Here is a 22,543-nt window from a genome sequence, read left to right as displayed (position 1 = left end):
GGCGGGGGATGCGTATATGCAGTGATTACGCCGTCGAGCGCACACACGGGTTGGTTGTGATGTCGAACAGCGGTTTTGTCCTGTTCGTCGGATGTGTTGTTGAAAGGTGGGCGGGATGTGATATTGGGGACAGGTTGAGGGACATGACAGGCATGCGGTCAGGTACGGGACGATTTAAGGTAAGCCCAGGCAATTAGGGGGGGCGGCTGGCCCCTCGGCGAACAAGCCCAAGCTCTTGGGGGAGGAAGAGCTCATGGTATTACTGCATCCACCCGCTGTGGCTTAAGCCTGGTGCGACGGGTACGCTGTAACCGAACAACGAGCCACACATCAGCCACTCCCGTTCAAATTTGAAGCTTCGAGCTCCCAGTCGCGGCCGGCCATGTCACATAAAATGACCCGGCAGAAACATGACATGACTGACCTAACCAGAAGAGGCCCTTGAAGCTCCAATTCCCTCGCCGCCGAAATCACAGACACACACCACCGCTCCCGAGACCCTTTACCGCACATCCTACCTATCCACCACGGCCATGCGCCCGCTCGCCTCAGGCTCCCTTCGGAGCATCGCATCGAGCATCACCGCCGCTTCCAGACCTCGAGCCCAGCCCGCCTTCTGCCACCAATGCCTCCGTCAGCTATCGACGACGGCCGCCGCGGCGAGCGGGCATAACAAGTGGTCCAAGATCAAGCACAGGAAGGGCGCCGCAGATGCGCAGAAGAATAGCATGCGCAGCCAGCACTCCAAGACGATCGCCCTCTACTCACGACGTGCGCCCCCCCCCCCCCTTTCCCACTGCTCTGGCGTCACTGAAGCGAGCGCATCCAAAGGCTGACATACAAGCCTCTCCTTATATAGTATACGGGACCAACGACAATCCTCAACTAGCCACAGCGATCGCGAACGCAAAGAAATGTACCTGACCTCCCAACAGCCGAACCCCCCCTCCTCCCTTTCGAAACCACATACAACAGAAACTAACCGCAATCACCCCAACCGCCAGCCGGCGTCCCCAAGAACGTGATCGATTCCGCGATAGCCCGCGGCCAGGGGCGCACCGCCTCGGGCGCCTCCCTCGAGACGCTGACCCTCGAGGCCATCCTGCCGCCCGGCGTCGCCCTCATCATCGAGGCCGAGACAGAGAGCAAGGCCCGCAGCCTGCAGGACCTCAAGGTGCTGATCAAGAAGCACAAGGGCGCGGCCAACACGGCGACCTTCTTCTTCACGCGCCTCGGCCGGGTCGTCTTCGAGGCCAGGGAGGGCGGGCCGGGCATCGACGACATCATGGACGACGCCATCGAGGCGGGCGCCGAGGACCTGGAGACCGACGACGAGGGCAACCTCGTCGTCTGGACGCAGCCCAACATGACCAACGCGGTCGCCAGCGGCGTGGGCCCCAAGTTCGAGCTGAAGCTGCTCGGCTCCGACATCATCTGGTCTGCCAACGAGGACACCAAGGTCAAGCTCGACGAGGGGCCCGAGGCCTCGACTCTCGGTGAGCTGCTGGCCGCGCTGCAGGAGCTCCCCGAGGTGCAGGCCGTGTACGGCAACCCCTCCAGGGGGAACATACCCGAGGAGGAATGGGCCAGGATCGAGGAGAACCTGGACTCCTAAGCGATAGGATAACGATCAGCCTCGGATATAATGAGATGTTGGATATTGGGACGAGCAGTATCGTCAGGGTCCTTCTTCCCCCTTCCCGCCCCCCTTTTATTGTACAACATGTAGAAACAGATAAATAATACAACCGCGCAATGGCAGCTCCGAGAGGAGGCGATGCCTGGGTGCAGCCGGAGAGTCCGGGGGACAACCCAACCCAACCCCTGACAGTAAGGCCCCCCCCCCCCCCCCCCCCCCTTCTGCCCAAAACGCCGCGTCCATCGCACGACAGTTTCCCAGAGCCAGATGATGATATTTTTGACCGCCAAACGCCCAATATGATACAGCGCGCGCGCACCTCCCTCGCGACGAGGCCCTCACTCGACCGCCTCCTCCGGCATCCCAGTGTCGCAGAATACTCGCTCGGCTCGCCGGGTCTCGTGCCGGTCCCTCCCCCCCTCGACCTTCCTTCCGCCGTCACGGACAGCGCCCGTATCCTCACGACTGCTGCTCGTTCGACGAGGGCGGGTTCCGCGCCGCCTGCGCCGCGTCCCTCTCCCTTCGCATCTCGTCCAGGGCCCGCTGCCGCCTCGCCAGCCGCACGTACTCGGACTTGATCTCGTCGCGGTCGAACGGGATCTTGTGCGAGTGCTCCGCCTTGGGCCAGAAGTCGGGCACCGCGAAGCGGTTGTCGAGGTTCGTGCCGAAGTAGTACATGACGCCGATTGGGAACATGACATACATGCCGAACTGTGCGCGCCCGGAGCATTAGAGATCAGCCCACACGGTCACCAGTACCATGTTCGCCCGCAGGTGGTATTGCACCCGGGAGAAAAAGTAGGAAGGAAAAAAAAAAACCCCCCGGAAGAGCACACCGTACGTACCTTGAAGACTTCGAGATTGAGACCGCCCATATTAGATGCGTTGCGCTAGCTGGTTATGGGTGGTGGTTGCTATTGTGCGTCGTTTGAATCAATGACGATGGAGATGGCATCGGACGTTTTGCAACGTCGGATTGAGATGGTAGGTCTTCGCCGCCCACTGCACTGCATGCCACCGATCGAGAATCACCTACGTGATTGGACGCACCCCAGGCGGAGCACAGTTCCATTGGATGGGTAGCCCGGAGGCTCGGCGCAGGTTTTTTCCACGTGCTCTGGGGTTTAGTGTGGGGTCACGCAACACCCCGAGCTGACTGAGCCCCGATGGGACAGCCGACGACAACTTGTCAGTGTATGTGCGTGTGTGCGTGTGTGGTACGACTACATCCGTGCCGGACCAACACGATATTGCGAAGCGATCCTCTCTCTCTCTGGCCCATGAACCGTTGGTTTAATTGTTTTTGAAAAACTACTATGATGCAGGTATGCCATGTACGAATGATGCTTTCCACCCGCCAGCCAAGACTCCCCAAACCGTACCGCCCAGTTGACCAGCCACCATGCCTCTGAACGCCGAAGCATGATCTATGTACAGACTTCTGGGCCTCTAACCATGGCCCATACCCGTATCATACACATGAAATTTGTTGTTCACGCTGCCGTACGCCGCTTATGAGTGCGGACGCTGCGCTGCTGCCCGCATCTGGCTCTGTGCTTCTTCCATCATCATCCGTTCCGTCAAGCTTCGGGGTGTCCCAGAGAACAGCACCTGCCCGATGCTGGCACGATAGCTGTTCAGGTCGCCGTCATCGACGCCGCTGCTCCCGTCCAACCCTCCGATAAAGGTGCTGACATCGCCAAGCGAGGCCGCTTGCTGGTAGACGTCGGGGTTTTTGACAATCGGCATCGTGACAGGGCGGCCTTTGAACGAACCCACCGACCCTGAAATTAGGTGCGCAGGGATCGCCGGCTCTGGCGCCCTGGGGATCGATACAGCGGGCGACGTCGAATACAGTTTTGGCGCCGCCGGCTCGTTCGTATCTTTCTTTTCGTCGCCCTCGTCCTCATCTTCGTCCTCCTCCTGAATTGGCGCCGGCCGAGTACGAGGCTTCGGGGGCGCACTGAGTCCCTCAAAGTGGAACAGTTCCTCTCCGTCGTCATCGTCATCCGAGTCCCTTTGCTCTATAGGGGACTTGATTTCGTTGAGCGACCCTGTCTTGTCCTGGGTCGGGCTATACAGAACGGGTGCCATTCTTGTCGGTGAGCGCGACAGTGGTGAAAGGATGGCTTTCTTGTTAGCAAAGGACTTTGGCTTGGCCATAGCTAGGAATTCGTCGTCAGAGGAGCTGTCGTCGTCTTCGTTTTTGTTGTTGTCCCTCTGCCTGTCTACCGCCGCTGGAGAGAGGGGGCTCGAGGTCTCCGGGGTTGGTTCGTGCTCTAACGCAGCGGTTTTTTGGGGGGGTTGCGGCTTTGGTGCAGACTGGGGGATATCGTTCGTTTGCAATGATGTCTCGGAGTCCGACGTCGCCAGGCTTCCATTCTCTCTCTCCAGGGCATCAGGGTTTACGACGGTCCAGACAGTGTTCGAATCCAGAGGGGCGCGAGACAGGGCACGAAGGGCCTGGGAGGAAGACACCTTCTTGGGGGGCGGCCCGCTGTCCTCGCCAGGGCCCAATATGGACTCGACACTCATTGGGTCATCTTCCGGCGGAGGGGGTGACCTTGAGTTGGCGAGCGTGTGCGAAAGCACCAGCGACGGCTCTGACGAATGGGGCGAGGCTGTGGGCAGCACCTCTCCTCCCTCGAACTCGAAACGCACTCGCCTGGGACTGGGCGGGGGCTTGGATCCGCTCGAGGCCCTGCGCAGGGCGCTGCGGCGCACCTTGGAATCACTCTGCTCCGATGCGCCAGAGGAGGTCGTGTCGTCGGTCGCACGGCGTTCGTGGTTCGGTCGGTTGGGCGTCTGGGTTGCGGCAGCGGACACCTGAACGGCAGGCTGCAACTCCCCCGGCTGTCCGGACTTGTACCGACCCATGTCGTCGTCGGTAGCAGGCTTGGGCGTCGGCGAGAGGGTTGGCGAGGGGTTTGCTGGTGCTGGCGACACGTGTGAGCCGTCGAGCAGGGGCAGGTAGCTCGGGGTGAAGAGACCGTGGAAATCCCTATCCCTTTCCCGGTCGTAGGCGGTGTCGGGAGAGGTCAGGACAGCAGTACCGGCATGGGGGAGAACGGATGGAGGCGTAGACTTGGGGGACGGCGACGGAGGAGGATAGCGGGGCCCACCGGGGTTGCTATGGGTTTCGGTGAGGTTACCGGCGTGATCGGTAGTGGGCGGCGGTGGCGGTGAGTCAAGCGAGTCTCGTGGTGAGACGAGGGCGGGACGCAGCGCGGGATAGTTATCGAAGGAGGCGGCGACAGCGCGATCGACATCGGCAGATACGTCGTGTGGGACGTTTTTGAGAAGCTGGTGCGAGTATCTATAGAACTCGGCGGCCATGTCTTGGCGGTAAGCTGCAACCTTATGGTCGAGGTCGGCTAGCTTCTGATGCAGGTCTCCAATGAGCCTCGTGGTATCGCCCATGTCCACCATGTCTGTCGCTTGAGGGCGGCAGAGGCAGTAACACAGCGACTGACAGCGGTAGCGGCAGCGGCGACTAGGGGAGGCAGGTGAGCGAGGGTTTGGGGATCGGGGCGAGCAGGTGGTGGTGGGCCAATGGGTTCCTGGGCATAGGCATGACGCAGGGCGTTAGAGGGAAAGGGAGCCCGCCGCGGCGAATTGGTCGGCGGCGTCCAATGTTTGTTCGATTTACGGTTGCGGCCAGACCAAAGATACCGACAAGGCAGGGGCGTACAGTACAGGGTTGGGGGTGGGCGGCTGTACGGCGGGAAGAAATGAGAGGCTCGGATTGCAGAGCCAGGCGTCGCCTGTGAATTGAGATGGGGCTGGGATGTTTCTCTGACTGTCTTGTCTCCCCTCAATGTCTCTTGTTGTGCTTTCCCCGCGGATGGGTGATCAGGTCGAGGACCCGGGGGTGTGGACGGATGGATAGTCTTGGAATCAGGCCAGGTCAAACTCGGAGGCGTGAGCAAGACAAGACTCGAATAGGACAAGATCTGGGCAGATCGAGACAGGTCAGGTCGATCTAAGCACGGCCGGAGAGGTACGGCAAGATGGAGGGTAATAATAATAAAATAATAATAAAAATAAAAAAGGGCAAAAATGCGGGAGTTTGCACAGACCGGACTAAGAATGTGTGTGTGTGTGTGTGTGTGTGTGTGTGTGTGTATGTGTGTGAGTGTGTGTGTGAGTGAGTGTGTGTGTGGTCGGTCCAAGTTGGCCGATGTGCGATGTGGGTTTATTTTTTCGGTGGTGCAGGACGGGGCGGGTATCTCTGCGCCTCACGTACGACCGTTGTGTACATTAGCGATACGACGCGGCCGGTACCTGGGATGCAGTGGGATGGTGGGAGGGGGGAGGCCTAGAACACCCTAAAGATGGTGTCCCCGATCCCCACTGTCTGGACTTTGGGTCAGATGCATGGTTCACCATCGAGGACTCGCTGCGACTCCAATGGAATGTTTTTCTTCGGGGGGGGGGGGCACGGGGGTTGCCGATGGAAACTCGGGGGTGGGCGCTGTAAGGCAGGCAATGATAGGTACCTATTATAGGTGGTAGGTAGTGTACGATACGTACCGGGACTGGCTTGCCAAGGAAAGCACGGGCGGCCCCTCCTCTTCCCCTCCCCTCTCTCCTCCTTCCTCCTTGCCCCCTCCCTTCTGAGACCGAGAAAGAGCCAAGATGGAAGGAAAGGGCAGAGACCATTTAGTGCACTGTACAAAGGAGAAAGTGAGGACTGTGCAAGGATCATAATTTCGGTTCTTTTCCAAGTCGTTTACGCATGCAATGAATGCATCCTGGCAATATCTCCTTCCACATCCAGCATACGATTGCTAGCCGCATCGTTTGTGGGCATATCTATCTCATTTCTCTCCATGGATGGGGGGGGGGACGGAGGGGTATCATGTCACCAAGACATGGGGACTAATTGGACAACCGCACACGCCTCTCTTTCTCTCTCTCTCTCTCTTCGACGGACCTCGGATGCCTTCCAGCCAGCATCCAGCAATGCCCTGACTGACTACTTCGCGCTCGCCGTGCCTGGTTCCATTGCAATGGCAAATCTTACCGAATCCTACAACAACATGGAGCCTGCCGTCGTGCTCATGCATCTCGCGGCGGCCATGTCCTTTCGGGTATCGATGGGGGGCTTCAACACTCGCCGGACGACCCGTCGAATGGCTTCTTGGAAATGGCACGTGAGCGTTGTCCTGGGGAACATGTCTAATTGCCCGACTTCCGCCCTCTTTCTTTTCTCCTCTTTGAAACAGCGAAACCTTGGAAACGGAACCCAGCTGGTGGATCCATCGTACACTCACTAGATATGGGTTGGTTTTGCTTGGACCTAGGTAAACTCCATCCGCTTGTCGGCATGACCGTTATCTTTGCCCTCTTTTCGCCGGGGCTCACATGCATGCGTGTCAAGACCTCTTCATATGCATCTTGGTCGAGCTTCTTTCTGTCTGCGGTTGTCTCTCACTGGTCCGCCGCGTGCGGCTGCCGATCATCTGGCTGTCGCATCCACATGCTTCCAAGAAAACCAAACCAGAAGACGAGCAAGGAAAAAACCTCCCGTCCGCAGAACCAACCCCCCCTTCCTCCTGTTCAGCATCATGCTAGCAACACTGGAAACCGACCAAAGAAACCCAAAAGAAGAGTCAACCCTTTGACCGGTCGTGTCAGCACTCACCGCTGCTGCCCGTGACGATTACTGTGGCCCCCCGGGACTACAAGACGATCCCGGCACCCGGCAATAGGCCTTGGTTCGGCAGATGCATATGTTGCAACTTGTCATTATCACGCATTCCATGCGCTCGCTGGTCCGGGCCCATTACGCGACATACTTACGGCATATATGCCCGACAATATCATTGCGGTCACCGGTTTACTCCTGCCAACCCGGTCCGGCCGACCTTTTTGATGGTCTAGACGCTTTAGGCTTTTCCCTTTTGCTGATAACGCGGGGTCTCGTTTCGGATGAAGAACGAGTTTAACTCATTACTTCGGATCAGAAGCCGCGCAACCCCCTCTACTTGGCGCAGCGCCCAGCAGAGGGAGACAAGCAAGGTTAAGGCTCAAGTATACACCACTACGCAGTACGGGTAATGAAGAGTTTGCAACGTCCGCCCACGTCAAAGGTCGTCTTGGGGGACGGAAGATGCTACGACGGTCGAATCGGAGATGCGTTACATCCACACCACCTACCTACCTACATAGGTAGTACCTACTTGACTCTTAATAGTAGGCAGGCATGCTTTCCGAGACCCCCCGTCGTTCCGCAACTGGGAAAGGAAAAAGGGTGGGATGTCGCTCTGTCAGCCCTGCTGGTCTGTTGGTTGACGAGCAAGTGTTGCCAAGTGCGCGCCCTTGGCTCTCCCCCCGCCCTGTGGGGCATTCGCTTGTTTCTTTCCTCTTCCCTTCTAATCCCCTGACCGAGGCCGGTCTCTGGGGAGGGTGGTGTCACGCGGCCATCCTCGGCGGCGCATGACTGGCCGCCCCCTCTCACCGGTTCCCGGAGCCCCGTGAACCCCGTGATCGTTTTCTCCAAAAGTCCACCATGCTGTTGTCGATGTTTAGTTGTTTTTTCCCTCCTTTTTATGTTTTTTCTTTCTTTTTTCCTTCCCGGAAACCCCCCTCTCCCCGTGACAGAAGGCTCCGCAAGTGGTCACGGGAACGCAGGAGCTGAGAAGGAATAATCTTGTTGCTGGCGGGGGTGGTTTGTTGGGGTTTGTCGATGACTCGCATTCGCTGAATTTCCCCATCACCCCGGGACACCTAATTCCAAAATTGCGGGCGAGGCGCCCCGGCCGATGATGCAATACGTACGTGCTCTTCCCGGCGTCACGGTTTTCTCTTTACTTCCATCCCCAATCATGGTCTTGCATTACATGTCGGAAAGAAGGGGGCGGAAGAAAGGAGGCGGGATGCCGAGGAGGAGGCCCCGATATCCACTGGCCGCGACAGACCGAGATGGCCTAACATCATCAAAGTCCAACAACCCCTGTGACGCCCGCGGGGGAAGGTGCGCGAGGGGAGGAGATCACAACAGCGGCGTCGGATAGGAGATCGACGAAGGCAAAGCCATTGCCAATGGGAAGCAACCGGACTAACCCCTCCGAACGGAGCGCAGTCGGTGTGTACAGAGACACCAGACGGGCCTCGAGAACCATCGACGCACTCGCGCTCTTCCGCCTGGCCTGCCACGGGAGGTCCTGAACGATGAGAAATCCTTAACGGTGGCGCCTGCTCTCCCGCTGTCGCCGCTGCACGATACGGTCATACTGACAAGTCCAACTGTGTGTGTGTGTGCGTGTGTATGCGGTGCGTATAGCCGTGCCGCGTCTTGGCTACAAGGACCGTTCGGGTGTCGCACATGAGATAGGCGTCGGGTTCCTGCACTTCCAGGTCCTGCCCCAGGCGTGCCCCGAGGCTGAACGTCCGGTGCGTGTCATCTTGTGTATCCGAACTGACAAGGGAAAAAGGCGGGGGGGGGGAGGTGGGTGACGGGTTGATGAGACGCGACAAGAGTGAGACTCGCAGGATCCTCCGGGACGCCTTGCACGTGTAAGTGTGGCGCCGCGACGGGACATAGACGCCACGGCGATGCAGAGGCTGGCCCCAATTGCCGATCTGTTTGGCCAAATGTGCCGGGTCTTCGTTCGATACGCCTCGTGAGTCTCTATTCGACCGCCAGGAATCCGGAGTTGGTTCCCTGTGGTGATCTCAAGCCCCTCCGCCGGTGGCTTGCTGTCGTGCTCTGTCCTATTGTGTCCCTGTGATGCCGTTGGAGACTTGGCGAGAGCTTGACCATGATCTTGTGATCTCCCCGCTCGGTGGCTGGCAAACCTTCACTTTGGTATGGTCACACAGGGATTCCTGCTATCGAAGCGCGTCAAGTTGTCTATCTGGAACCTATCTAGCCTTCCGGCCTGCAAGTGATTCAAGCAACATCTGCGTCAGTCATGCGTTGCCAGGCAATCGGACTGTTGAAGACAGTGGTAGCAACCAAGTAGTAAAGTAAGCCACAGTCGGTTCGTGATCATCATATCTGCCCTCAAAGAATCTTCACTCAATCTCACAGAATTCCCAATTTGCTCTCAATCGCTGTCGTCGTCGTCGTCGTCCGGTCGATACTCGTCGTCATCGCTCGCCTCTCCCTTGATATCAATGTCGATTGTCTCGGGGACAGCCTCCTCCTCGGGGGCAGGAGTCAAAGCGACGTTGAGTTTCTTGTAGAACTCCGTGAGCACAGGACCCAGGGTCTTTCTGGCGCGGTTGTCAGTCTCGGTGGCTACCTCTCCAACAAGGCCTATGTAGTCCTCCTGCATTGCGTTGATGACGTCGTTGGTGTCATCTCTCATGGTTTTCTCCAGATCCCCGAGCATGCGGTTTACGGCTTCCCCAATCTCTCTGGCGGCATCCGCGAACATTGTGTTCTTGGTGGATTCGACGTGCGTGGTCATAATCTCCTTCATGATGATGAAGGAGCCGTTGCCTATGTCCCGGGTTAGTGAGCCCATGACTGGTAATCAGATTCTTATCTCGTCTCACCGTGCTGTTGAACGCATCCATTGTACGCCTGCGACATAGCACGCTGAATGGCGGGTCCAAATAATCGATTTGCCTCCTTTCCTGATTCCTGCACTAGTTTCAGCTGTTCGCTACTGATGTGGATGAGAGTCTCCTTCTGCGCAGTGAGCAGCTTTTTGAGGATCTCGTTGATAACTCCGTTATTCTCGACAAGAAACCGGCGATTTTTCATCCGCTCATGGAAGCCACCGATTAGCTGTTTCATGGAGGTTGCGAGGGTCGTCAACTTCTCTGGAAGGCGACTGCGGAACGTCGAGTCCCAATCATGCGCGGTGTGGTTTTTCAGTGGCTTCAGAAGATCTGAACGAGTATTAGCGATATTCGGCGACTTGCCTTACAAACAGAATAAACCCACCCTCGTTGAAGTCGCGAGGCCCTGCTGAACCTTTGAAGACCCCACTGTAGTTGATTAGCCACACTTTGATATTCTGTCTATATCGTGGGTCGTCGAACTTACAGACGGCGGCAGGTTGCCTTATAGGTCATGTAGCGAAGACCGCCTGCATCGTACTTGGCACCCCAGCCTTCGGAGGTGGACAAGGCCTTCTCAACAGCCTTGAGGGTGCCACTGACGATTTTCTTGAGAATGCCTTTATTCACAATTGCACGGCAGTCCGCCATGCATCGGGTGATAGCCTCACCCAGTGTCTGTGATACTATCAATTGCAATTCCAGAGTTCGGGTTCGCGGCCATTGACAAACCTTTCCAAGCTCTGAGAGCGACTTCTCGAGGTTCTCTGTCTCCTTCTGCTTCTCCTTGTCCGAAAGCTTGAGGTTGGCAACATCACCCGCAACGAAAAGGTCCAAAGCTCCCAATAGACGACGAATATCGCTTAGATGATGCTGGAAGTGGATGGCTTGAATGCTGGCAGCTAGTTGCAGGGTGTGATTACGAAGACCTGGGATCTCCGTATCGTCCAGAGAGGTGAAGCCGACAACCCGATGGTCCTTCTTCATTCGCTTTCTCAACTGCTGGTACCCACGACTGCTAATACAGAAGACAGGGAGGTCTCTTCCGATCTGTTCGTAGTCGGGGGTTTCTCCTTGCACCTGTTGCGTGCTATCTTGTTGCTGTTCCGCAAGGAGTTCCTCGTCAAACCTGAAAACATTTTAGTCAAAAAATAGGGGTACATCACCGCGTGAATACTAGTACGTACTCTTTGAGGCCAAAGGCGAAGTCTTGCTTGATGGCACCCCGAGAGTACGAGTTTCGCCCTTGAATACACACCCGGTGCATGTTGGTCTTGATGGCCGAGCGTTGCTCCTTGAGGTCCTTGATTTCGACCTTGAGCTGCGACACGCCTTTAGTCAGAACGCGTTTCTCCTCTTTCATGCCTTTTTTGACAGCCTTGAGCTCATCGAGTTTCTTCCGCGTTTCCTCTAGAGTCAGAGGTTGAGGCTGGTCTCCGCTATAGCCGTCGTCATCACTCTCACCAAGGTCTGACTCATCGCTGGTATCATCATCCGTGTCGCTCGATAAAATCTCTTTCTTTATCTTCTTAGCTGCCGCATCGTCCTTGTCAGTCTCAAGTTGGGAACGCTTTCGCTTTTGCGGGGAAGAAATGGGGGCAAAAGACTTCTGTCCTTTGGAAACCTGCTTGCGTAGTGTGTTCCAGGTATCGACGTCTCTGTTGACATTTTTTAGTTTCTCCTGGATGCTCGACTTCCGGGGCTCCAGAACTGTCAATGCTTGTTGCTTTTCTTTTATTTGCGTCTCCATTTTTGTCTTCCGTTCTTGCTCCTCGGCGATGAACCCCTCAATGCCGAGACTTGGCGCAGCCTCATCAAGAGATATGTCATCCGCTTTGGTGCAGACGAATGTGATGTTGCTATAAGCGCCGTCATACTTGAGCTGCTGCTTGAAGTGATCTCCCAAGAGAGTCTTGGCCGTCTTGTCGTCTACGGCGCGAGTGATGGGTGCAACGACCCAGAGTCTCGAGCATTCCTTGACATACTTCGCGGCAACGGCTGCGCGAGTGGCGTTGGAGTCGCGGCCGCCAGGCTTGGAAGATGTTAGCTAGTTGGTTTGAATTAGCCGCCTTGGGAAACTTACCAGATCCACAAGCACAACGCCAGTGGATAGGACCTCCGACTTCAAAAACACTCGAACAACTTTTATGAGGGGCCAGAAAGCCATGCTTTCTTCCTGGGGGATGGTGCTGGCGGTGCTCGCAATCTCCGAGCCATCCTTGCTGCGCTTCTCCTCCGAGTCCACGAATGACTGGATCTTTGAATAGAAGGAACCGCACTCTTCCTCTTCTATAATCTGCGTCTTTCCGATCACTTCCCGCACCTTGATGAAGTTGGCAAGCACGGCGGGATCGGTGTCTCTGAGCTGTTCGTCGGTGTGCTTGGGATACACTGCTTTCAACACAGCATAGGCGATGCCGGCGTCGCTATCGGCATTACGAACGTCCGACGAAATACCACCGTTGGCATTCAGAATGTCGCGGTGGAGAGCAATCACCTCGGTCGTCCACTCGGCTTGCGTGATGAACTCGATCTCTGCGCGGTACTTCTTGGCGGGATCCTCAGACTGATTCCACGAGATTTCAGTGATCACTGCAGTACAGGCTCTCATGCAGCTGGTCGGAACAACTCGCTCTTCATCCAAGACCGCGTTAATAAGTGAGCTTTTTCCTGATCCGGTATCACCCAAAACTCCGATGACAAATCGAGGCATTCTGTACTCGCACTGGAGCTTCTCGATCGACTTCCGCCAATTCTCGGCGCGCTTCAAGCTGGAAATGCTAGCAAGCGCTTCCCGAATGTCTCCAAGCAGTTCGGTCGTCTTAGCATTCACCTCTCTGAGCTTTGCTGGGTCCCTGTCATTCTTGGCTAGCTCTAGCTTCTGGTGAGCTAAGAGACCCATAGGGCTTACAGCCTGTGTTGTTGCCATGTTCAAGACAGCTTGGATGACGGAGTTTGCGCTTGTCTAGAAGTCGAGTATTGAAAGTCAGTAAGTTTTACCAGTTGCAGTAGAGAAAGCTAGACAAGAAAATGCCGCAGAGAATGTATCGAAGATATGATCGAGACTCTGTCCATGCAGAAAGGATATGAGAGTGATGGACTCGTCGCGGGTTTAGTTATCTGGACACAGACACCAGAACTTGATGAGAGGGAAAGAGTAACTCAGGTGATGGCAAGAAATCTCAGCCAACAGTGCTATATGCGAATGAAGCATCCAAAGATGAGAAGGGGGGTGAAGAAAGAAAGAAGAAGCAACAGGGAGGAGGTTTTTGACTCACCAGGGAAGAGGAACAGGCTCAGGCTCAATGCCAGCCAGTTCTAGAGAATATCGTTCAGTTGATCAAAAGTTGGATATTGGCCTGCGTCCAGCCTTGCAGAATAAGTAATACACCTATCGAGAGCCACACCGGATGGGGGTGCTTCTGCTCAGCTAGGAGTCGCAAAAGTTGGTGTCGGGGAGATAGATATTGTTTTTGTAGGTAGGTTGCCTGGGAAAGAAATAATGGGGAGGTGTGTGGTAGAAAGGCAGGTCTTGAGGAGCGTACCTTCCGTCGGAGAAGGTGACCGAAGCAGGTGCTCCTGCCTTATCGAGGCAGCAAGCCTCGAATGGGTATTCTGACCAGGGCGTTTTATTTGTTTATTTGACTTCATTCTACAAGCCTTAGGTTTGGATTCTTGGCCGAGATGTCTTTATCATTCATTCATGGAAGTTATTGATTGTGCTCTTCTTTCTGCGAGCGACTTGAACACATATGGGCGAACCTTCTTTGTGGTGAGGGTGAAGTTTAGGCAGAACTCTTCCTCAATGAAGACAAAGCATTAATCAAGTGTTTCATTATGATGGTTTTTCAGTGCATCCCCTCAATACACCCAGCATCACCTGCATTGTAGGATATAGTTTTTGAAGCAAATGATTTTTCTGGCCCTTTCCTCTTGATGTAGAACATGAACATGAGAACAAACAGTAGTAAGAAACCAAGGTAATATTTGAAGCAAAGTGATATTGGAGGGTCGATTTAATGACCAAAAGTTGGAAGGGTAATCAGACATCAATGCAAGCAACGACCCAAGCTGATGCATTACACTGGCTTAAGATGACAACATCTAGAAAATGACAATCAATAAGGAATTGATGCATCTTTTGTAGCCATATATTTCTGTACTAAGTCCACGGTGAAGCAGACACTAGCAGTCACTCTTGCGCCTATGGCAGCAAAGAAATGGGTGTCAATGTCACTCTAGGGTACTTAGGAGTTTTACACACGTTCTTCAAACACATACGACCATACCCACTGGAGAACTCGGGATCCCGTCCGCTCTCCCATAGATAAGCCAGTGAGGGCCGGATTAGTAGTTGGGTCGGTGACGACCAGCGAATACCTGGTGTTGTATGTAAACTATTTTTGCCTTTGTTCATCTTCATTCTCCCCTCAACGGAGGAAATGAAGTACCTTTTTACCCTCGGTAACAGGTTCGATGAGCTTCTGTTTTATAATTGCGGCCTTGCATTTATTGTCTGAGCCATTGTTTCTGTGGGGCCAGTAAGTTAGACGCAATATCGGGATGTCGTCAATCTGATTGTTCGCGGCTCACCTCGGTGAGGAAGTCGGTGGAGTGGGTCTGACAGCCAGGGGTCCAGACGTTGCCTACCTACCGCCTTCCCCAATCAGCCCCTGCCTCCTGCTCGAATCGTGGAGGAGCTTCGACACCTCCGTTACCTGAGCTCCCACCCCCGAGTCCTCTGCACCACGCGCGCCCTTTCGCAATCCGACACAAGTTCTCAGCAGCAATAATCCAACCCGCAACCTTGCAATCGCATCCCAACGGAACAAGGCAGCAACGATGTCGACAATCACCACCACGGCGCTGCAATCGGGCCACGCACCCATCATCCCGCTCGCCTTCAACTCGAACCAGCCGGAGACGATCCGCCTCTACCCGCTCTCCAACTACACCTTCGGCGTCAAGGAGACGCAGCCCGAGGAGGACCCCTCGGTGATCGCCCGCCTGAAGCGTCTCGAGGAGCACTACAACCAGCACGGCATGCGCCGCACCTGCGAGGGCATCCTCGTCTGTCACGAGCACAACCACCCGCACATCCTGATGCTGCAGATCGCCAACGCCTTCTTCAAGCTGCCCGGCGACTACCTCCGCCCCGAGGACGACGAGGTCGAGGGCTTCAAGTCGCGCCTGGACGAGAGGCTCGCCCCCGTCGGTCGCATCGGCGAGGGTGAGGAGCCCGCCGACTGGCAGGTTGGCGACTGCCTGGCGCAGTGGTGGAGGCCCAACTTCGAGACCTTCATGTACCCCTTCGTGCCCGCGCACGTCACCAGGCCCAAGGAATGCAAGAAGCTGTACTTCATCCAGTTGCCCAAGAGCAGTACGTATTCCCGAAATGGCGCGCGCGCGCGCGTCGCGGCCAGCAAGACGCAGCTTTGGAACCGCATTTGCTAACCTTCCGTCCCTTTCCCGAACGACAGAAGTGCTCAGCGTGCCGAAGAACATGAAGCTCCTCGCCGTCCCTCTCTTCGAGCTCTACGACAATACTGCCAGATACGGTCCCCAGCTTTCGGCGATCCCCCACCTGCTCAGCAGGTACAACTTTGAATTCGTCGACGAGAACGGTAACATCGTCGCTGCCACGCCCGGCTCTAGCGCGCCCGAGGGGTACGTGCCCAGGACAAAGATTTTGGCCAGCGGCGACGACACGGATATGCAGGAGGCCAAGGAGGATGACAATGGAGAGCAGTGAACCCGCGGCTGTTAACAGGCAAGGGTGGTTAGGCATCTCACGGAAAGGCTTGGGCGAGGCGTTCGGCGTATGTCAAAAAGTGCCATAGTAGACCTGTGGCTGTACAATAGGTTTGACTATATACCACCCAAAATTGGTATCCTCAGTTTGAAACGGAATAGGTGATTGTCATTATTATGATTGTGCATCATCTGTCTGCTGGAACCTATGCCTTGGGCTGTCCCTGGATGGTGGCCACGACCCGGCGCTGGTGCTTGCTGGCTCTGAACTCTAGGTACCAAATTCCCTGCCAGGTTCCCGTCGCCTGTGTCGCGAGTGAGCCGCGTCGTTGTCTCGGGAGGGAGGGGGGTTCTGCTTGACTTACCAGCTTGCCATCCTTGATCGGGATGGTCACGCTTGCGCCGATGAGAGCGCTCTTGATGTGAGCCTGCGTCACGTTAGCCGCCGCCGCGGGCACACCGGGCCAGGGGAGACGTGGACACTCACAGGCATGTCGTCGGGGCCCTCGGCGCTGTGCCGATACAGCTCCTGGCCCTTGGGGCCGGCCTCGGGGGCAATGCGGTCCAGCGCATCGCTCATATCTGAATCATCACTCAGCGTATGCTCTGGCTCTCGACAGGGAATCTAGCTCTCGAACCTTCTCGGACATCACTGTCCCAATTCTCGTTGAGGCTGAGCGCGCAGCTCGTATGCTGCACGAACAGGTGCAGGATGCCGACCTTGTAGTTCTTGAGCTCGGGGAGCGCGCCGACGACGTCGTCGGTGATGAGGTACGAGCCGCGCGAGCGCGCGGGCAGGGTGAACTGCTTCTGGAACCAGGAGCCCGTCATGGTCGCCGAGTGCGAGTTTGGTGGGGGGCTATGACGTGGGGTCGCCGTCGAAGCGCTGTGGAGGCCGGAGAATGCGTATCCTAGGAGCGTGAGGGGCAGGTGCCAAAGGAAATTAAACAAGTTTGGGAAGAGGCAGACGATGATGAAGCCGAGGACGAGGAGGGTGGTCGTCTGCGAGGTTTGTTGGCGGTTATGTGGTGGTGTCGAGGGCATGTTTGACGGGCGCTGGGAGGTGAAAATGATGCGGGCGGTCGAATCTGGTGGGGCAGGTTCGATGGGTAAAAGTGAGGTCAGATGAATTGCGAAAGCAGGGCGTCTTTTTTTTTTTTTTTGAGCCACGCAGAGCACCCGGACGGGGTTTTAACAAGCCATGTTTATTCACAGAAATTCCCTGCTGTTGTGCAAAGTTACGAATAACCGACATTGATCCAGGAACAGCTGTATCGCGCAGCCAGGTTTAACAGCAAGCCCGCTAAGTAGCCAGCCAGCCAGCATCATGTTAGAATTAGAACAAGGCAATGTACCATGAGCGGACATGGGTTAAGACTCCGACCGCAAGGACAATAGCATCCCACTTGCCGGTTCTGTGGAATCCAAGGCCAGGTCTTATGAGAGGCTGCCCACCTCTATACGTACCCTGGTTTGGCTTGTTGATTCTGCAAACATAGACTCTTTAACGGCAGCAGCAGGCAGTTCGTAGTACGACTTGTAGACGGGCTTCCGGGAGAGGAGCCTCTACACAGTTAGTCATGTCGGTGCGCTGACATCACTCAGATTCTCGTCGGTTTGAAATGTAAACATGGTTATCCGAAGCACTGATCCTGCTATATATACACAACATCGCGAGCCCGCTGCGCAGCCCAGGGTGACGCTCTATTTCGCCCCTGCGCTGCCACCACCTTACTAACCCGTGCACCGGCACAGCTGGACCTTTATGCTAGAGGGTAAGAGGTCTGGGGAAGGGACTCGAGGTGCTCGCGGTGGTGCTCGTTGGCCTGGTCCACTGGTCAGCTCGCACTCGACTAGGTGACGCACTCGTGCCTGCGGGCGTTGCAAGCCCGAGCCCGTGGAGCGCAGAGAAACATACAAAGGGAAGACCGCAGTAGTTGCAGGTGCAGATCTCCGGCTTGTCCGTGTTGATGAAGATTCTAGGGTGGCCGGCAGGGCCGCCGCCGCCGTCACATTCGACGACGCGCTTGTGAGTCCACCGCACCGGCTCCTGGTGAATGAGCTCGATCGCTGCGTAGGGTTGCGGCTGCAATCCATGAGGGTCAGTCCCGATCCGCCTCGCCATATCGGTGGTCAAGTGCCTCATGGCGGTCTCACCTGGAGGGAGAAGTCGGTCTGCTCGAATCGGGGGCCGGTCATGGCCTCGGCACGGGGCCTCTGGCTGCGCGACCAGATCGCGGCTCGGTTGGGCGCCTGGCTGATGGTCTCGGGGACGGTGTTGTCGGCCACCTGGGGGGTCGCCGCCTCGTTCTTCTCGACGACGGCGGGTCTCTCGGTGGTGCGGAGCGTCGTCGACACGGAAAATGGTCTCGAGGCAACGCGGAGCTGCCGCGACAAGGCGCTCGTCGCTCGTCTGGATGCCGACAACATGGTGCTGGCTCAATTGGGTTCGTTCGAAGGGGGGTTCGTCTGGCTCACCAGATAGGACGGTACTGGTGAAGCTTGGTGTTCTGAAGCAATTGATTACCTCTACTGTCATTCGCCGGGAAGAATTGATGCCCCGTCGGCCGAGCCCGGATCCACTATGTGCACGGTCCCCAGCCTGCTGGGTTTCAACCTGCTAATTCGGCGGCCCTGGAAAGGTGAGTCGTAGCTCTTAAATACCGGTAAATGGCCCGGAACCACGCATTTCAAGCATCAGCGCAGTTAATCGTGGCCAATCTTGTGGCCTGTATTTTGGCAACGGCCTCAGCCAAAGCCTGCACTACGGTTTGCATGTATCATTGACAGTAGGGAAATTTGGTTGGCACAGCATCATTCTGGCAGATGATTGGGCAATGTTATCTATAGGTGTGTGTATATACGCATTGGCCTAACGAAGGGGCAGCTCGCCTGGGGAGGCGGCCGTCTAGTCGGTGTCTCCGCTTCGAGGGGGACTTTCCACCCATCACCTAATGCTCACCTGAAGTTCCGCACAAGAGCTGTCGAGATATGCTCAACTATGTTTGCGAAACAAGACTCTCATCTTGTCTACACAGTCCACACTGTTCTCGAGCACCAGTAGCTCAGACCTCCGGCACTATCGCAGTGGACTTCACCTTTCGATCGGCAACATCTTGGGCGCTTTCTGCCAGCTCGCCGTCATCTTTGGTCGCCGCTTCAATTACCGTAGTTCTGTACATCTCCCTCTTCGGCCTGTACAAAAGGTTAGCAGGTGGGTCTCTCAACGCGAACCAGAGAAGGTGACGTACTCAAGGTACTTGACATCAATATAGCGAAGCACGCATGTCATGACGATGACGAGAATGCCGATGGCAATAGCTGACTGCCACGCGTATTTGTCTGTACACAGTGAGATTCTAGGCGCATTGAAATCTGGGAGGGCCAGAAACTCACAGTACGGGGCCTGGATTGCCGGCCAGACCAGAACTTGCGACCAAGCCGAGATGGCGTAGTAGCCCGCAATGGACACACCGACGACCAGTGTCCTTGCCTCGGAGTCATGGGGCAGGATGTCGGCCAGCCATGCAAAGATCAACGGAGCCGTTCCCATTACCGTGAAAATGATGAAGTTGGATGCGTATGCTACACCGAGAGGTGTTGTGGCGGGGTGTGCGGACCAGACGCTCATGGCGATGCATACGGCGACGCCGATCACGCCTATGGCAGGAATTAGGTACATGGTCCTCGGCTGGTTTGAGCTCCGGGGGTGCTTACCCTGGGCGACGATCAAAGTCCATCGCGTCATGAAGAGATCGGATAGAATGGCCCAGATCCAGACTATCGACGAGCGTCAGCCCCCTTGTTGGTCCGGTTCGATGACAGTGGCAAAACTTACCGAAGACTACATTAATCGCACTTCCCCCGATAGGGATGGCGTTTACCTCGGAAGTCGACCATCTGGGGCTTCCATCGGGGTTCTTCAGGCTCTTCAAAAACAGGCCGAAGTAGTTGTTGCCGTACGACTCGAGCACTGTGGCGATGTACAAGATGGGAATGAAATAGATGACCCAGCTCTTGAATGCGCGCCTGTTGCCAGTCAGTCTTCGCGCGTTTCAGTCGGGGATGGGTCGTCGTACTTCGCAGCGGCCCAGGTCATCTTCTTCGGCTCTGCCTTGCCGTGACGTTCCAGTCGCTCCATAGCAAGCTGGGCGTGTCCCTTCTTGAACCAGAACGCTCGTGGGTTGGGGTTGTTAGGGGTGTCGGGCAGTAACACGAAACCCAGAGCACCGACGACAATCGTCATTATGGCATTAACGACGAACAACCAGCGCCAACCGGGCAGTCCTTCGGTTCCAGTGTTAGTCATAAATTCTCGACAGCCCTTGGACGTGAAGAAAATGTGTCATACCGTGTAATCCATGCATGGAGCTCCGAATCGCGACCTGCAACGCGCCAGACATCATCGACCCGACAGCTTGGCACGAATGGTAGAAGCCCATCCGCTTAGCAAGCTCTGAAGGGGTGTACCAGTACATCAACAGCGTCATCATACCCGGCCAGGCGCTGCTCTCGCAGAGACCGATAAGGACGCGGAGCACGTAGACCTGTTGCGCGTTCTTGACGAGAGCGAACATGCCTGTGATGATGCCCCAGCAGACTTCGAGACCAGACAGCCAATAGCTCGGGCGTACGTAGGTTAGAATGATTTGCGAGGGGATGAGCATGATGCAGTACGCGACATTGAAATACGTCGTGAAGCTGGGATGAAGAATTTAGCGCTGGAACCCCGAGGGCTTGTTGTAGGATGTGACGGACTAGTTCAACTCATTTCCATGAAGATTCAGGTCCTCTTTCATGCCAGAGACGTAGGCGTTGTTGATATTCGTTTGGTCGAGGTCTTGACGGTCCTGTCAATTGGCCGGGCTTTCCCCTCTTCATTGCGATGTCACTTACACTTGATAACTGCAGACCGATTCATTTTAGTTCCAGTGCCAGTCGCAAACACAGGATCGGGACTTACCCTGCGAAACACAGCCGAATGTCATCAAGAAGATGTCCAACCTTGACGGCGTTAGAACACTGCTCAACCCAACACTTGTGCGTAAGAGAAGCTGACCTTCGGACAAGGTTCTTCTCCTCTGGTGTCCGCTCATGGCGTGCCGTGAAGGCAAGGTTGCCAAAATTCATGTCGTCTTACGCTTCTTTTGCGGACTCCCAGTGCGTAGTGGCGATCGTGCGATGGACTGTCACACGCGGGGGCCGTGGACGAAGCTACCGCATACAGGTAGGTCTATATACAGCATACATTCATTGCACTCCAGGCCTGGAGCGCATTTTGCAGATAAGACGCACCCGGCCCGGTGTTCTCATATCCCACGTTAATCAGGATCGCCTATCTCAGAACCCCGGCCCCAGCCTGACCAACAAGAGTTCCGTTATCACCTGACGATAAGTCGCAGCGTTGAGACCCGGAGATAGGGCCCCGGAGAAGAGGGGGTTTGCCGATACACAAACGCGGGCCGAGTTCTCATTGGAGCGGCCTTGGCCACCCGACAAGCGGTAGACCCTCCGGCGACGAAGCGACGGCGCTCTTGGCGCGCTAACAAGGTCGTGTAATGGGGAACGTGGCCCAGTCTCTTTATAACTGAAATTACATACAGACGCTGCCAATGACTCGGTGCAGAACAGAGAATGCGGGACAAGGGGCTGGGGAACCCCACGATTTCCGTTGGAGCAGTCAGTATCCGCGGCGTGGGTAAGTCGCCGGCGGCGGCGGCGGCGACAGGTCGTTGTCCTCGCGGCTTCCGGAGAAAGACCGAGGCATAACCACAATGGCCTCTGGTTTGGTAGCCTAGGTAGGTAGGCAGGTAGCTGCGCGTTCCGGACCTGCGAAGCCAGAGTTTGTGGCTCAATTATTGGATGCCAGAAGTGCGTAGTCCGCAGTCTGATTGGGCCAGGCAGCTAAACGACGTGGGATATGGATACGCGACCCGCTGCTGCCGGTGTTTGGTTGTGAACTGGCAGGGGAAACAAGCGCGAAGATAACTTCGAGCGCAGTCGCAAAGAAAAGGACGTCTGCTGAGAGAGACCGACTAGCTTCAGTCGGGAAAGGTGTTCATTGCACCGAGTGGCCGGATAATACCTACTTTTACTACCTACAGGGTGGCAGGGAAAGTTTTATGGCCCTAGTGATGTAAGTCGCCAGACAGTACGGAGTATCTACGTAGTAAGCATCCTACCTATCTCTTATAGAAATCTATAGTGGTGGTGATAGGTAATGCGCAATAGCTAGATGGCGTTGACAGCTGGCGGACTGGCGGACTGGAGGGGGGTAAACCTGACAGGGGCGATAAAACTTCGGCCTGGTACCATAGTAATTAGTATGTGCCTACTAGGTCCCTATGCGGGTAGGTAACGAACTCACGAGCACGGTACGTACCAGCGAGCGTCCTTGCCTGGACCAGCATTGAGCACGGACCATTAGGTACGCCACTAGCTTGAGCGGTGACGGCGCATTTTGCATCTTGGACGGCAGAATTCCAGATTTTTGGCTGCTCTCACATTTCCATCTGACCTGACCCATTTCCCCCCTCTGACGTAGCTTCGATCCGCGCTCTTCAGGGCTCCTGCACATCGTTATCGCCTACAAGTGATATCCCAAGTCTGGAATTCCGATCCGAGAACAACTGATAT

At 55.9% G+C, this 22,543-nt stretch overlaps 8 protein-coding genes across 8 annotated transcripts; 2 read left to right on the top strand and 6 right to left on the bottom strand.

The window, feature by feature from the left end:
• The first annotated feature begins 315 nt into the window (after nucleotides 1-315).
• Nucleotides 316-1,817, top strand: LY79DRAFT_547379 (transcriptional regulator-domain-containing protein). The gene is made up of 3 exons (XM_060557319.1): nucleotides 316-771; nucleotides 860-916; nucleotides 1,005-1,817. The coding sequence occupies exons 1-3, from the start codon at nucleotides 534-536 to the stop codon at nucleotides 1,613-1,615; spliced, it is 906 nt and encodes a 301-aa protein (XP_060416362.1). The 5' UTR covers nucleotides 316-533; the 3' UTR covers nucleotides 1,616-1,817.
• Nucleotides 1,818-2,098: 281 nt separating this feature from the next.
• LY79DRAFT_668103 (uncharacterized protein) lies at nucleotides 2,099-2,514 on the bottom strand (the record flags this gene model as incomplete). The annotated part of the gene is made up of 2 exons (XM_060563473.1): nucleotides 2,099-2,350; nucleotides 2,485-2,514. 2 exons carry the CDS (start codon nucleotides 2,512-2,514, stop codon nucleotides 2,099-2,101), a joined length of 282 nt encoding a protein of 93 aa, XP_060416361.1.
• Nucleotides 2,515-3,151: 637 nt separating this feature from the next.
• On the bottom strand, nucleotides 3,152-5,068 carry LY79DRAFT_578101 (uncharacterized protein; the record flags this gene model as incomplete). Its single annotated transcript, XM_060559935.1, has 1 exon — nucleotides 3,152-5,068. One exon carries the CDS (start codon nucleotides 5,066-5,068, stop codon nucleotides 3,152-3,154), a length of 1,917 nt encoding a protein of 638 aa, XP_060416360.1.
• A 4,625-nt stretch (nucleotides 5,069-9,693) lies between these two features.
• LY79DRAFT_511153 (uncharacterized protein) lies at nucleotides 9,694-13,085 on the bottom strand (the record flags this gene model as incomplete). Its single annotated transcript, XM_060554231.1, has 7 exons — nucleotides 9,694-10,091; nucleotides 10,148-10,475; nucleotides 10,516-10,585; nucleotides 10,644-10,834; nucleotides 10,889-11,285; nucleotides 11,344-12,188; nucleotides 12,240-13,085. The coding sequence occupies 7 exons, from the start codon at nucleotides 13,083-13,085 to the stop codon at nucleotides 9,694-9,696; spliced, it is 3,075 nt and encodes a 1,024-aa protein (XP_060416359.1).
• Nucleotides 13,086-14,831: 1,746 nt separating this feature from the next.
• Nucleotides 14,832-16,037, top strand: LY79DRAFT_628315 (cleavage and polyadenylation specificity factor subunit 5). Its single transcript, XM_060562137.1, has 2 exons — nucleotides 14,832-15,536; nucleotides 15,637-16,037. Exons 1-2 carry the CDS (start codon nucleotides 14,999-15,001, stop codon nucleotides 15,906-15,908), a joined length of 810 nt encoding a protein of 269 aa, XP_060416358.1. The 5' UTR covers nucleotides 14,832-14,998; the 3' UTR covers nucleotides 15,909-16,037.
• A 3-nt stretch (nucleotides 16,038-16,040) lies between these two features.
• LY79DRAFT_547357 (uncharacterized protein) lies at nucleotides 16,041-17,027 on the bottom strand. Its single transcript, XM_060557318.1, has 4 exons — nucleotides 16,546-17,027; nucleotides 16,395-16,489; nucleotides 16,273-16,335; nucleotides 16,041-16,212 (listed from the first exon to the last, which is right to left on the bottom strand). The coding sequence occupies exons 1-4, from the start codon at nucleotides 16,949-16,951 to the stop codon at nucleotides 16,114-16,116; spliced, it is 663 nt and encodes a 220-aa protein (XP_060416357.1). The 5' UTR covers nucleotides 16,952-17,027; the 3' UTR covers nucleotides 16,041-16,113.
• Nucleotides 17,028-17,460: 433 nt separating this feature from the next.
• Nucleotides 17,461-18,528, bottom strand: LY79DRAFT_547354 (zinc-finger domain-containing protein). The gene is made up of 3 exons (XM_060557317.1): nucleotides 18,065-18,528; nucleotides 17,826-17,993; nucleotides 17,461-17,733 (listed from the first exon to the last, which is right to left on the bottom strand). Exons 1-3 carry the CDS (start codon nucleotides 18,335-18,337, stop codon nucleotides 17,671-17,673), a joined length of 504 nt encoding a protein of 167 aa, XP_060416356.1. The 5' UTR covers nucleotides 18,338-18,528; the 3' UTR covers nucleotides 17,461-17,670.
• Nucleotides 18,529-18,572: 44 nt separating this feature from the next.
• Nucleotides 18,573-21,037, bottom strand: LY79DRAFT_681626 (major facilitator superfamily transporter; the record flags this gene model as incomplete). Its single annotated transcript, XM_060564568.1, has 10 exons — nucleotides 18,573-19,102; nucleotides 19,159-19,249; nucleotides 19,304-19,567; nucleotides 19,625-19,687; nucleotides 19,746-19,936; nucleotides 19,987-20,194; nucleotides 20,259-20,608; nucleotides 20,666-20,747; nucleotides 20,871-20,911; nucleotides 20,967-21,037. The coding sequence occupies 10 exons, from the start codon at nucleotides 21,035-21,037 to the stop codon at nucleotides 18,973-18,975; spliced, it is 1,491 nt and encodes a 496-aa protein (XP_060416355.1). The 3' UTR covers nucleotides 18,573-18,972.
• Between the last annotated feature and the right edge of the window lie 1,506 nt (nucleotides 21,038-22,543).

This window comes from Colletotrichum navitas, assembly GCF_030913465.1.
Source record: "Colletotrichum navitas strain CBS 125086 chromosome Unknown LY79scaffold_16, whole genome shotgun sequence".
NCBI classification, from domain to species: domain Eukaryota; kingdom Fungi; phylum Ascomycota; class Sordariomycetes; order Glomerellales; family Glomerellaceae; genus Colletotrichum; species Colletotrichum navitas.
Note: the sequence above shows the minus strand (reverse complement) of the source record. Positions and strands in the feature narration are given on the sequence as shown.